This window comes from Melampsora larici-populina (assembly GCF_000204055.1).
Source record: "Melampsora larici-populina 98AG31 unplaced genomic scaffold MELLAscaffold_55, whole genome shotgun sequence".
Classification (NCBI taxonomy): Eukaryota; Fungi; Basidiomycota; class Pucciniomycetes; order Pucciniales; family Melampsoraceae; genus Melampsora; species Melampsora laricis-populina.
Genome location: NW_006768819.1, coordinates 611,014 through 623,906, shown reverse-complemented (window position 1 = coordinate 623,906; position 12,893 = coordinate 611,014). Strand labels below are relative to the sequence as shown.

Below are 12,893 nucleotides of genomic sequence, written 5' to 3'. Positions count from 1 at the left end.
TCTTCAACGTATACATCGCCGATGAATGTGCCTTGTGATATTGCAGTCAAGAGATCGATAATTTTACCGGTGAATAAATGAAAGGCTGGATGCCCCGTGCTTTCATCAATACTTGATACCGGACTCTCCTGATTGATCACTAGAGTAATCAAAACATGCCCTGATAAACCAGAAAAGATTAAATAAGAATGCAACTAAAAGTGCAGCAAGCTTCCAATCGAGGCGGAAAGGTTCTTCATAGCGTGTATTCGTGATTGGAAGGACTGGATCCCGCGATGAAGACTCGCCCACCAGCGGTCTTGGATCGTGTGACTTTTGCGAATCGCTAAACACATGGAGCCTATTGGAATCTGGGTGTATGCTTTCAGCCACGAATTGTTTGAACTGTTGTTGATGCGAGCCTGAAACCGGGGGTGATACTTCGCTGGTCAAGTGCTCGTTAAAGGGTGTGCGTGTAGAAGTGCTTGGGACAGTGTCTAGATCTTTGATTGTTTCGCGGGTAGAGGAAGAGTAGTTCGACAAGGGTTGATGCGAGTCTAGAAAGGTGACCTTCTGTGGAATGACGACCGTTGCACCTTTACCGGGGCAGTCTTCTTGGACAAGAGTGCAAGTAGAAGTGCTCCGCACAGAGCGCCGTCGAAAACTAGACCCGGGGATGCAGTCCTTATTCGGTTCTGCCTCACGTGAGCTTTGTGTTTGTAATATGTGTGAGGTCTGTCTTGCAAGCGGGGAGGGTGAAGTCGACCGTTTGGATGAAGGAACTCGAGTTGCAGTCGATTGGACAGGCGAATCGATGTTCCTTGGGAATGTCTTTCTTGCAAATTTAACTTGACTGAGATTGGTCACTATGCATAATCCGCATATCATCAGCATTGAAGAAAATGACCAGTTCGATTTTGACGAGGCTCACATTTGTAGACAGGGCATTCAGGGGTGCAAAATTTGTGATGCTTGGTGTTGAGAGTATGGTTGCGAACACCGGTCAGGTTCAACCCGTTGCAATCTTGGCACGGTTTCCCTTTGCTGTTCGGATCAAAACACGTTCGAAGATGAGGACACTCGTATGCGATGTTGTTGCCCCCTTTACGCGTCGACATTAGTTCTGTGGTGTGAGATCTATTCAGTCGGCTTCAGATGGAGTGGCTTGGATGAAAGCGTATTGGATGATATTCGATTTCAGGTAAAGAGTTGTATGGAGCTTGGTCTGGGAGTTGGGGTGGCAGTACTGGATGAAGCATATTGGTTTGAAAAATCAAGAGGTAGTATTTGGAATTTGTGCGGACAGGGAAGCACAAATCACCTTTGTTGTTGACAGTTTGCCGATTAGTCGCGTATGAACTTGATTTCTAGTACATAGCAGGCTGTACGAGAACCAATTACCAAAGACTTCTTCATTCTTCTCAAACTCCCGGCATGTCTAAAAGGGAACTGTGAAAGTATATACGCGTACAGACATACGATTTTGCTTTGGAAGTGAAGCCAATATCCTGAATTTACTAAAAAATCTCAGATTGAAGATCTTAACATAGCATGACTCAAAATCAGAGGATAGGAAAGAGACACGACGTGTTCATGATGCCCACTCTGACCTAAAAGCCAAGTTATGTGTGGATGCCGCAACAATCCAATTCATATAAAAACTTCTAAGTGAAGCTACACAGTGTCGCTGAACTGTGATGGAGCTTTCGAGCGTCGTGTTTGGTCCGACAGAAGATGTCGACAACATTCAAGATTTTCCAAACACCAACAGATTACTCTGTCTCCGTAACGTTGCTTCAAGGCTCTTTGATCTGCCTAATATTCCCAGTTGTATGGTGTCTCAATATCACTTTCTCTTCTATCTAGGTTCAGGAAATCAGCTGATAACAAACATGTGCGTTAAGAGAGAGAAAACGAGCTGCTGCTGCTGCTTTGAAGCAACGAAATTGAATCTTTAACAGTTTCAATTTTGAAGATTGGAAGTTAAGAGACTTGTTAACAAATATGAATTGGGGATGGGAAGGTTCGGATGACTATTCCCAAATTTCACTTTGTCTCACATGAATGATTTTCACGAAATATATATGTATAGGAACAGGAAATGACTATGGTGTAAACCATCCAAGAGTGTATAGCTTCACAGAATATATGTATGTCTACGTAACATTAAATGGCAAAAATTACGAAGTAAAACTAGAAGAAAGAAATGGAAATACATTTATGTTTTCAAAAAATTGGCTGGCCATGTATTCTCACACGATAAAGGCAAGTAAACACGGGATTACCATAGTTCGAGATGACTTTAAACAATACCTTGCTGAAGAGCAACTTATGTGATTTGTTGAGTTCAAACATTTGTAAAGTTGAACTCGGGCTGGAGATGCTGTATACCCCTTTGAACAATGGTGTTGTGCCGGCTACTGTATCCTCGTCATCACTAACTCCCCAAAGTTCAAATTCTCTCGGTGCAGATGTGATGTCATCTTGCGCTAATTGCGCCCCGATGTGCTCAATCGATAAGGCGGTGATATCGATTTTACTACTGAGCCCTATTCCAAGCTGTCCTACTGATCCACGGAAAGCCCAACAGTTACCGGCTGTACCATCGCCACTCAGCGCAGTTCCGGGTGTCTCCGAATTCGTTATGGATGCGCCTGGCGTTTTCGACCAAGGAAGATGGCTTCTCCAAGTCTTACTAGAGCGAATATGAGATTCCGAAGTTAAGGATCGAATCGCATATCCACCGGTGTGCATGAAAGCAAAGTCTCAGAGACCATCCCGATCCTTGATGCACTGCTTGAAAGCTTCTCGCGCCATATAGCTTGTTGGTAACCCGGTTTGCACTTGGTACGAATCTTTCAGCGTGGTTGTTTGGAGGCCTTTCTCGACATCGCCTATTATGTCTTCCGGCCAAGCCTGAAAGCTATCTTTTTCCGAGTGTACATCTTGGAGCCTGTCATCAGAAGCTACGTCATTGTGGTGAGAATTACTTTCCACAAATGCCGGTATGATGCTGGAGAGATGATGACTTTCTGCTATCTTCACTGTCTCTGGATCATTGAACGCGTCTCGCTGCTTGGATTGGAAACCCTCCGAGGAGGCCCAGACGCTGGTGCAAGGTTGAGATGTTGTGTGTACTCGAATGTAGAAGAGTTCGCCCTTGGCTTTTTTTAAACGGTGATCAAGAAGGTGTATTCGCCCACATATTGCTGGAAAATGCGTGTCAAATCAGCCTCCAAGACGTACGCAAAGACTAAGTAGGAAACATGCACTGACTTATGGACAGGAAGATCAGTAAGACAACATGAATCGCGGGGGTATGCCGCGAAAGTTCATGAACAGCTGCCCTCACTCGGAATCCGGCCCTACGACCAAAACTGTGGGGGTCGCCATTGTTGGGCCGCAATTTTTGAGGCATTTTTAAGCTTGACACCACGAGCGAAGTCTTGAATTGATTTTGGGCACTGGGTTTCGCGTAGTTGAGGATTTAGAGCAATGACCAGCGATCTTCCGGCAAATTAGTTTCCTAAGCTACACTGTCAATGAACAGATATTGAATGAAGAGTGGATATCGGTACGTTTTACGATTAAGGATAAATTATAAATGTATGTACGTATATATACATATATTTGGGAACTTGCACTCTGAACTTCAAAAGCTGATGATGAAACAACTCAACGTTTGGAAGTCAAAAGACAGAATGAGCAAATGCGTCCGACAGGGGCGCCTTGGTGCGCAAGTAACTCAGCTGACGCGGTGGCTGAGCTAAGCGCAGTGGAATGGATTCAGGCATCAACGTCCAAAGCTTTCAAATCAGCCAGATTGGGTTAGAGGAAGGAAAACACAACAAAGGATTTCGAGAGAGTTGGTGTTCGCGATCGGCGGTTCAATAAGACTACGTGTCCTCAGTCATAGAAAATTGAGCTGGACCCAAGTTGAGTTCGAGAAGGGTCTGAGTTAAATTTGAGCAAATATCAGGTGTAATGTTTGAAATGTCTCGCGAATAAACTATACTTGGCCCCTTACATCAGGGCTAGCTGCTCATGAAGTACACCGATGACTCCTGAGTACTGCTGAATGTTGATCAATCGGCGCTAGAGTAGACACGTTCATATATTCCTACGTTGTTTGTGGCCTGTAAATACTACGTAAACCATCATTGTGACCTCGGTGTCAGAAACAAACTTTGACCACATTGCTCTGTGCTTCGTACTTCTGCACCTTTACGTTCGAAATGAATGATGCGTTGCCCTCAAAGACATCCGCCGAGCAGATATTACCAATCGAATCGAGCAATGTCTCTTCATCATCCCGTCCAAAGAGGGCATACAAGTGTTTGCCAGAAACCAAATCAAGCGAGGCAACAACACAAGTCTATTGTTCAATAAAATGCCGTAAGGAAGGAAGAATGGTGAGTTGATGATATCTTTGAACCTGCTGATTTCTCCATTAACTGATTGTTGTATCTCCTCGATACCATTTCCTCTTCCAAGTCCCATCGAACTCCTCCTGACCCATCCTTACAGGATCAACACCGCATCAGTCAACTTATGGATGCAGCTGAGTATGCCGACTCGAAAGGAATGTATACACACTTGGTTCAAAAATATCTACAATTGCTACAGTTATATTCCGAAGAAATATCCAGATGTGAGAGCAAAAATGGTGCGACCAATAGAGGTCCCCATACGGGATGGATTCTTTCGTGTTTCAATCTAACACGATGCTACCTGAAGCTGGAGCGTCCGCAAGCGGCCTCTGACATCCTTCAACAAGCTTGGCGCCCAGACTCAAGCCTGGCCATACCTGCCACCCATCCAAAGTACCTAGAACTATCCCAATTGTATTTCGAGGTTGAAGATCATTTAGAAAGCAGTTCGAACTTGGAGGCATGCGTTAGTGTTTTTTTTTCCGGAAAATGAGCTCATCAGATGATTGACAGACAAACTTCCACTAATTTACTTTCAACAGGAGTCTAAACCAGACACCCCTGACAACGAAGTCACCACCACCAATGACATCTTGGAACTGGTGTATATGTGGGCGCAGGATTTTTTATGTCGAGAAGAATCACAAGATGCAATTTCACTCTTAGAAGGGGGGTGCAAAAGAATAGCAGAAGAACGGAAGGTTATTGTCAAAAACTTGAAGGAACAAATTGTACGAATTCATCTACTCCTTGTCGAGGCGTATTTGCACATTGGCCATCTGGATGAGGGCGAAGGAGTGCTAGATCAACTTTGGACTCCTGAGAGCCAGTTCTACATTGACACTCTTGATAAGAATTTTCTTTGGATGTCACAGCTTTATAGGCGCGTCAGTAATAAACAGAAGTGTGACCCCACATCCTGCAGCCATCAAGCCCAAAAACAAAGGCAAAGGACGCTTTATGAGGTAAGTGCATCCAGGATCTGACCTTTCCCCAGAAGATCTGATAATCAATCTAACTGTTAACCCCGTAAACAGCAGCTGGCTCTTACCCCAATGGCAAATTCAGCACAGATCAAAAGTCGCTGGAAGTCGTGCATGTTATATTTTCATCCAGACAAAGGTGGACACACCGGGGTAGCACAACAGGCGGGTTCATCTCAGGCTTACATCTAGATCATTCACCCTTTCCGTTTCATATTCTGATGCTGGTAAATGCCCGTTTGCTTTAGATGTCGGCGGCCGCTAAAGTGTTGCTTGATCCCGACAGTCGCCGCCGATATGAATCCACGATAACCCCTTGATAATGAGATGAGAAGTCTGCCAAGGTGTTGGGATTATTGGAACTCTACGTGTTTGTATCATCTCATGCTTGTATCAACCCTGCGCCAGTCACGCTACGTCGCGCTACAGGTGTATTTTTTTTAACGTTGCTCCGGCACAAGCAACAGAAGCCCGTTAAAATTATAACGTAGCGCATCATACCGCAACAGGATTTCGCATATAGTTGTAGCTCAGCTCCACTCCGCAGAGCAGCAGCAGCGCAACCGGCGCTACAGCATTATATGTAGCGCCCGTTATCACCAGTTACCAAGGAGCAACGCAACAGCGTCACAGCGCCAAAATGGACAAAGAAGGAGCCACCAATATAAATTTCATCATAGTTGAAATAGTAAGTTAATCGATAGTCAAAAATAGAAAGTTAATTGAAGACATTGAACGAGTGTATTGAATGTAATTTTAAAAGGGTTAAACGAGTGTATTGAAAATAATAATATATGTTAAAAGGTTTAAACAAGTGAAATGATTCTAAAGAAATAGTAAAAGGTGAAGCAAGAAAAGAAAATGAGAAAGAGTCAAAGTAATAAAGAATAGCCTGTTGCCGATTAGTCAAGGGTTACACCTAAAGACTTCAAAATCGATGCAAGTTCGGAAAATTCAACTCCCAAATCCACACCCTCCCTTAGCCATAGACGACTTGATACTAGAGCCTCGATGGTACGAGCCAAGAGGCTCCCTCGATCGCTGGCGCAAACATCAGCTGCGCAAGAAAATATTCTTTCGGCAGCGCATGATGACCCCGTGGTGGCCAAGTAGTCACGTGCCATGATACCAAGAACTCGATATTCCTTCTCGTGACGCTACACATATAAGGCAGTTTGTCAGTGTGAGTTCATAATGTGAAACTGGAGAATGTACTTACCAACCACCATAGTAAAGCTGATTTCGGGTCTGCCAGGTCATACTCAGTACTACGCATCTTATCTGACATGCGTAAGTAATTTTCAACTGAGTTATCGATTGTCTCTGCAGGTTCTTCTTCAGTGTCAGAGTCATCGTGAAACATTTTAGGTTGGCCTGCAGAAGGGTTGGAACTAGTACCAGTGGCGTTGGCGGCAGTGAATCCTTGAAGAGGTGAAGAACTTTCGTATTCGGAGTACAGTCGACGGAACATTGTTTCGGTCTTGATCGGGATCTCTCCACTTTTCCCACCAAACCACTTGACAAAGAACTTGTGGCGGAAGAGTGGATGAAGGAGTGTTGCCATTACCAAAGTTTCACATCCCAGCGCTTCTTCAAGGTAATGTTGAGTTTTTTCCAACATCTTTGCTAGCATGGGATAGACCGCGTCGGTAGTACTTAACTTTTCAATCTTCTCTTGTAATTTATGTCGAAGCTCGACGTATTGAGGAATTACCATACACCCGGTAGGCCCGTCGCCTTCCATCTTGAGGGTGGTGGTGAGAAATATCTACATGAATATAAAAGAAGATCTGGTCAGTATCCTTGCGATTGATTTGACACAAGTAAGATGACTCACCTCCAGTTCGACATTGATACGTCGAACTTGGGCCCACTCGGCGGTGGTAATTTCGAGTCGGTGAAAATAACCGTAAGGTTTACCGTTTTTACGTGGGCGGCGTCCAACTGCAAGCACTCGGTCAAGATCCTCTTTGCACAATTGATCAATGACCTATACAAATATAAATTTTGATTGTATGATTAATAAAAATTTAAGTACTAATTAAACAAATAGAATAACTCACTGATCGTGCAAGCCAAGCTTTATGCCTGCTTTCATATTTTATATTCCACCTGATCCCATATCCAGCGATAAGGGATCCTGTGAAACCCTTCTTGACACTCACACGTGCAAATTCTTTGCGCCAGGCCAACGACCGAGTGATACGTCGTACAATGAAGTCGACCTGGGATAGTCAGAAGAGCCCGTTGAGTAAACTAAATATAAGCAAAAGAGTATCAAAGAAAAGGTATGAAGAGATCTTACCTTGCGCAATATGAAATCGACATGATTGGCTTCTCGGCGGTGTGTTGGAGCTACTTCCCCTTCCAAAACAATAGCTGGTGTGTCTTCATCTTCGGCGTCGGCACGGTCCCATTCAGATTCGTCTTCGATTGAACTTGCTTCGTCTTCGACTGGTGGGTTGATTTCTTCGATTTCATCGATATCGTGTTCCGGTAGTGCTGGTTCACATTGAGTGGTATCTTCAGTTTCTTCATCCTCTTCTTCAATTGTTCCAATTGATGGAAAGTGACCCCGAGCAGCAGATTTGACTTTCGCCGGAGGTGGAGCCTTCACACCGAGCTCCGCCAGGCCTGCGTTGACAATCAGCGCAAGCTTATGACAAAAACAGAAGACGTGCATAACAGCTGGGTCCCATTTATACTTTATACCTTCTCCCTCGGGTTGTAATGTAAACTGACGATGCATTTCCTGTGCCATTGTTTGGTTATTTGATCCTGAGTCGGTGGTCTGGCAAAGGATGTGAAAAGTTATGGGAAAAATCAGCGTGGAAAACAAAACAAATAGAGAAGAAGAAATAGAAAATATGAATCAGTAAGAAAACTTATCTTTTGATAGATCCCATGTTTCACTAAAAGGTTCACAATGGGTTCAGCGAGCCATGGACCATGATGGTGCCAGGCCACCACCTTCAAGCTCACATGTCGGACGTGATACTGCCATTTTGGGTCGATGAATGTGACAGATGCTCCAATAAAACCATGTCGATTGCCTTTACTGGTCCACGCGTCATGAACCAGATCAAATCGTGATGTGAGGTTCTAAATAAATCAAACAGATATCAGTACAAGCCGTTGAATTGATAGTACTAGAAGAAGATGGATGTATACCGTTAATTCTTTGAAAACATTAGTCTTCAAAGACTTATTGACTTGATGTGCTTCAGATGATGCCCACTCGCCCCCATAAAGCTTGGCATCGTGTCTGAGATACCTTACCATGCCTCTGAGAATCGGGTCCTCGACTCGGGTCCAAGGTAAAGCATGTCGAATCAACCATAAACACGCCATTTGATTAAATGACACATTGTTGAATTTCAAACCAGGGGTGATGGAGACAAAGCCATTGAGAGCTCTGATTTTCTTCTTCTCGGCCATGCGCAACTCGGCAACCGAAGGAGGTATGTTTAGATCCTTACCTTCGGCTGAATTTTTCGCTTTTGTTCTGCCAGGACACCCTACATCCGAGCGGCCGTCCTGAGTGGATCCATCCCGATGTGCGCGGAGGTTTCCAGTCAAGTTGCTTAAGCTGACACGGACTGGCTTTCTGGTGTCTCTGTTGCAGAACCGACACGGATAAGACAAAGGCGCCTTCGACTTGTCCTAAAGTTCATGAACCAAGATATCAATTAATAAAAACTATCAATGCTTTGAAGGTAAAGAAACAATGACTTACATCATCTGCCCGATGAAATGGGGTATCATAATAGGCTCGTAGTTGATCTAGCTCGACCTGGTCTGCCTCTTCCGCTTTGTGTCGCTTTCTAGGTTGATCGCCTGAGGCCTCATTATCGGAATCCGCACGTAACATCTCCCTAGTTACGTTTTCGGAGATGTTCTGTAAAGAAGTGTGATTCAATTCACAGCCAACCAGCGCATTGTGAATCAGGAACAAAACCTCACTTCATCTGCTGGAACTTCAGTTGCAGCCTTTTTGCGGGAACTTTACTTGGATTTAGAGGCGGTGACTTTCCTATTCTTCTGGTGATTCGCTTCGGCAGTTGGACGATGAATACTGACAATTGAGGCATCTGATTCATCTTCCGTCGGTTCAGGTTGGTAACTTCGGTGTTTGCGCTTATTTTTCGACATCGTGGGTGGATCAACTTCAACACTCATTTGTCTACAAGAGTCGACGGAAGGTGAGACCATGCCGGGGTTGATGACTGGCTGTCTGTTACGGACGGGTCTTGACGGGGTCTCAGAAGTGCGGGATGACATTCTGGTACGTAGCTGGTCAAAGTCGTAGATGATACTGGTAGGTTGTATGTTGAGTAACGGGAGGAAAGACAATTTGATCGTAGGGAAAGTGATCAAGGATGGGAGGGAAGATAATAAAATCGAAGGATTGGGTAAGATGATTCTTTGGGTCGGTAAACTAGGTGTGAAGGTGGAATTGATAGGCAAGAATGGATAGGAGGAAGTAAAGAAAAGTGATAGTAAGTATGAGATTAAAATAAATCGGACAGAGGAACGAGGTAGGGAGGAAGAGGTGGAACACGCACTCTTTTGACATCTTCAGCCAGTCGACCCCTTGCTGGGCACGATCTCGAACAAACCAAGGCATAGACACTTCTCGATTGGGGTTTTGGTGAGTATGAGGTATAGATTATCAGTTAGTTCCTTGCCTAATCGGGGATAGTCCAAAAAAAAAACCCACGGGCGCAACATCGTTATTTAACGGCTCGGGACCGTAACGTTAACCGGGTTTTAGCGGTCCCGGAAAAACCCAAAATCTGAACATTGTGTAACTTAGCGGTACTACCCACAACATTTTGCCTGTATATTTGTAGCGTTACAGGGCTGAATAACCGCAACGCCCCGCCACGCAGCCCGCAACAGAAACGTAGCTGGCGCAGGGTTGCTTGTATCGCTGGTCTTATGATCCTGCAATCTAGCGCTTCTCCGCAGATGATCTCAATGGCCCTGTTGATTGACATATCAGTCTTTCTTTGAGACTACCTGCGAGTGACTTTTTCCGCCTATCAGTCATGTTGGGATTTCAAGAATTCAGACTTCGAAGTAAGCTTTGAAGTAAGTTCAAACTTCAAAATATGTAAGTTCAAACTTCAAAATAAGTTCGAACTTCAAAATAAGTTTGAACTTGAAAGTCAGTTCAAACTTCGAACTCTTGAAACTACACTTCAAGGCCGGAGACTTGGCCTTTGCAAACTGGAGCTCGAACAAAGGCATGTTTAATACGTGCACCAATAGGTCATCCCCTCCATTCAATTTTATAACACAACTTTTAATTGCAAATAAAAGAACAAAAGCCTTCCCTTGCCTAGTTGAACACTAGGTGAGGGAAAGGCGTGGTAGCGGGAATTAGGTCTCCTCTCTCGGAGAGTTCCTCAGTGAACTCTCCGAGAGAGGAGACCTGGTTTAGGGAGGACAGCGGAAAGTGTCTGTGGAGAGTTCTCCTTTTGGAGTATTCCCGTCCTTTCCGCACCTCCCCTTTGTAAGATTTGATTACCTGGGAAAGTCTGGGCGGGTGGGAGGTAAAAATGAGATAGTTAGTAGTTTCTTTTAGGTAAAATTGAATTAGTGTGATACGGATAGTGAAATGGAGTAAAACGGAGAATGAAAAAGGAATGGGTTAGAGAGAAAGGCGAGGGAGGAACTGATGAGTTGGCACACAATGAATACCCATCTTGAGTGAGACAGACTCGCGCGGTAATACACTCAATGTAAAATGTTAGCTTTACCGCTCTTGGGATCCGCTTTAGGTATGTTTAGGTTATCTAACCCTTAGAGTACTTTTGGTTGTATACTACCCGTGGTTACTGTCCTCATGGACAGGTCTTGCATTTCGTGCCTCAAGCAAGATGCAAACTTCTTCTCACCCACGTACTCCATGACTAACTGAGCAAATTTTGAATGTACGCCAGGGTTTCCCCCTTGTGGATGACAAAAATTCTGTAACCTCAATTGAAGTCCGGTGTATCATTGAGCAATTTATGACTTGTGGCCAATAGATATGTAGATGTGGAGTAAACTTGACAAAACTCAATACAAGAAGAAGTAGCAAAATATTTAAAACAGGTAACAGGTGGTGCCCAATGGGTAATAGAGTGTGGATCATAGACTAGGCGCACAAGGTTTTGGTGTCCATTGAGGGTATCTTAGGAGGAATGAATCTCAGAGTGAAAACATTGAGTAGTAATTAAATTGTGCCAGGTCTCAGGCTGAAAGGGTCGGCGAATCGACCCGAGTTACTTTAAGGTTGGTTCCAGCCGCCTCAGTGAGCTGACTGAAGCAACCAATTACCTGTCTCATTGCCCGAAATTTCTCATCGATTGCTAGCTCACGACAAGACTTATGATTACCTATGATCTCGGACTGATGACGACATGTGATTAATGGATCTTTCCAGAATGTAGGAAAGACACAGAGACTCACTCGAAAATGTTCCGCGTTTCCCTGAAAGGTTACAAGAGTTGCGCGGAGGTCTTCAAGCTTTAATGCAATAGACCTCAACGTCGATGCGCTTGCGGTAGTCATTGCAATATTTCGATTGAGCGATTGAATTTCCCAGGTGTTGAAGTTGACCAAGCGTTTCCAAAGCGGAACCCCGGCCTTTAATTTTCGCAGTTGCATGTTTTGTTGGGCAAATTGAGCGCCAACAGTGGCTGCAAGATTCGAACCTTGTCTGGCCAGTGGAATGGTGGCGTCTACCTGCGCCTCTAGCTCGGAAAACCCATTCGAGATGGTTTGCACCAGGTCCTTCAATCTGGCCTGCGCTGACGTAGTCGAGTATACATTTCCCCCACCGGCAATGGAATTCAGAATAAGCCCTATCACTTCGAGCTTGTTAAAAAAAGGACTGCTTAGTTCAGGAATTGACTGCTCCTTGGAAGGTATCAATCATATGCGATGAATGAAATACTCACTTTCTGAAAAACCTTTCGCAATACTGATATACTTGCACTATTCAAGAGGTTGACCCTGTCCCTCACATCTCTGGTCATCTCGCTGAGGTTCTGAACACTTTTGGCAAGGTGTTCTTTCTTCTCCAGGATGTCCGAGGCAGCGATAGTCTGAGAAAGTTCCAGGATTTCATCTTGGTAAAGACGGACATGGTTGGGATTTCCTAGGTCAAGGATCGACTCGAAGATATCCCCAGCGGAGCGTGCGGTTGATGTCACGGTGCTGGATAGCAAAGCCACCTTTTTTGAGCGGCTACTGTCTTTGGGTCCACAAAAACATGGCCGGCCGATATACGCGCAGTACACTACAAGAAAGATAATATTTTCTGGGCAGAAAATTAAATTATTGATACACAAAAATATTGAGAGGCCAGGAGGAGAGCATATAATGAATAAAAATATGCATCTTGTTTCCTGCATTGAGAACTCCCCTCTGGAAATTTTTCCGTATTTTTACAGTTCATATTGATAAGGGTTCTAACAAAAAACCTTCACAATCATCCAATTACAACTTG

General features: G+C 44.3%; 3 protein-coding genes across 3 annotated transcripts; 1 reads left to right on the top strand and 2 right to left on the bottom strand.

Moving 5' to 3' along the window:
• Positions 1-2,205: 2,205 nt before the first annotated feature.
• MELLADRAFT_93073 (uncharacterized protein) lies at positions 2,206-3,397 on the bottom strand (the record flags this gene model as incomplete). The annotated part of the gene is made up of 3 exons (XM_007415944.1): positions 2,206-2,633; positions 2,754-3,188; positions 3,256-3,397. The coding sequence occupies 3 exons, from the start codon at positions 3,395-3,397 to the stop codon at positions 2,206-2,208; spliced, it is 1,005 nt and encodes a 334-aa protein (XP_007416006.1).
• An 817-nt stretch (positions 3,398-4,214) lies between these two features.
• MELLADRAFT_93072 (uncharacterized protein) lies at positions 4,215-5,584 on the top strand (the record flags this gene model as incomplete). The annotated part of the gene is made up of 4 exons (XM_007415947.1): positions 4,215-4,391; positions 4,474-4,875; positions 4,952-5,374; positions 5,447-5,584. The coding sequence occupies 4 exons, from the start codon at positions 4,215-4,217 to the stop codon at positions 5,582-5,584; spliced, it is 1,140 nt and encodes a 379-aa protein (XP_007416009.1).
• A 6,048-nt stretch (positions 5,585-11,632) lies between these two features.
• On the bottom strand, positions 11,633-12,420 carry MELLADRAFT_67622 (uncharacterized protein; the record flags this gene model as incomplete). The annotated part of the gene is made up of 2 exons (XM_007415943.1): positions 11,633-12,301; positions 12,343-12,420. 2 exons carry the CDS (start codon positions 12,418-12,420, stop codon positions 11,633-11,635), a joined length of 747 nt encoding a protein of 248 aa, XP_007416005.1.
• Between the last annotated feature and the right edge of the window lie 473 nt (positions 12,421-12,893).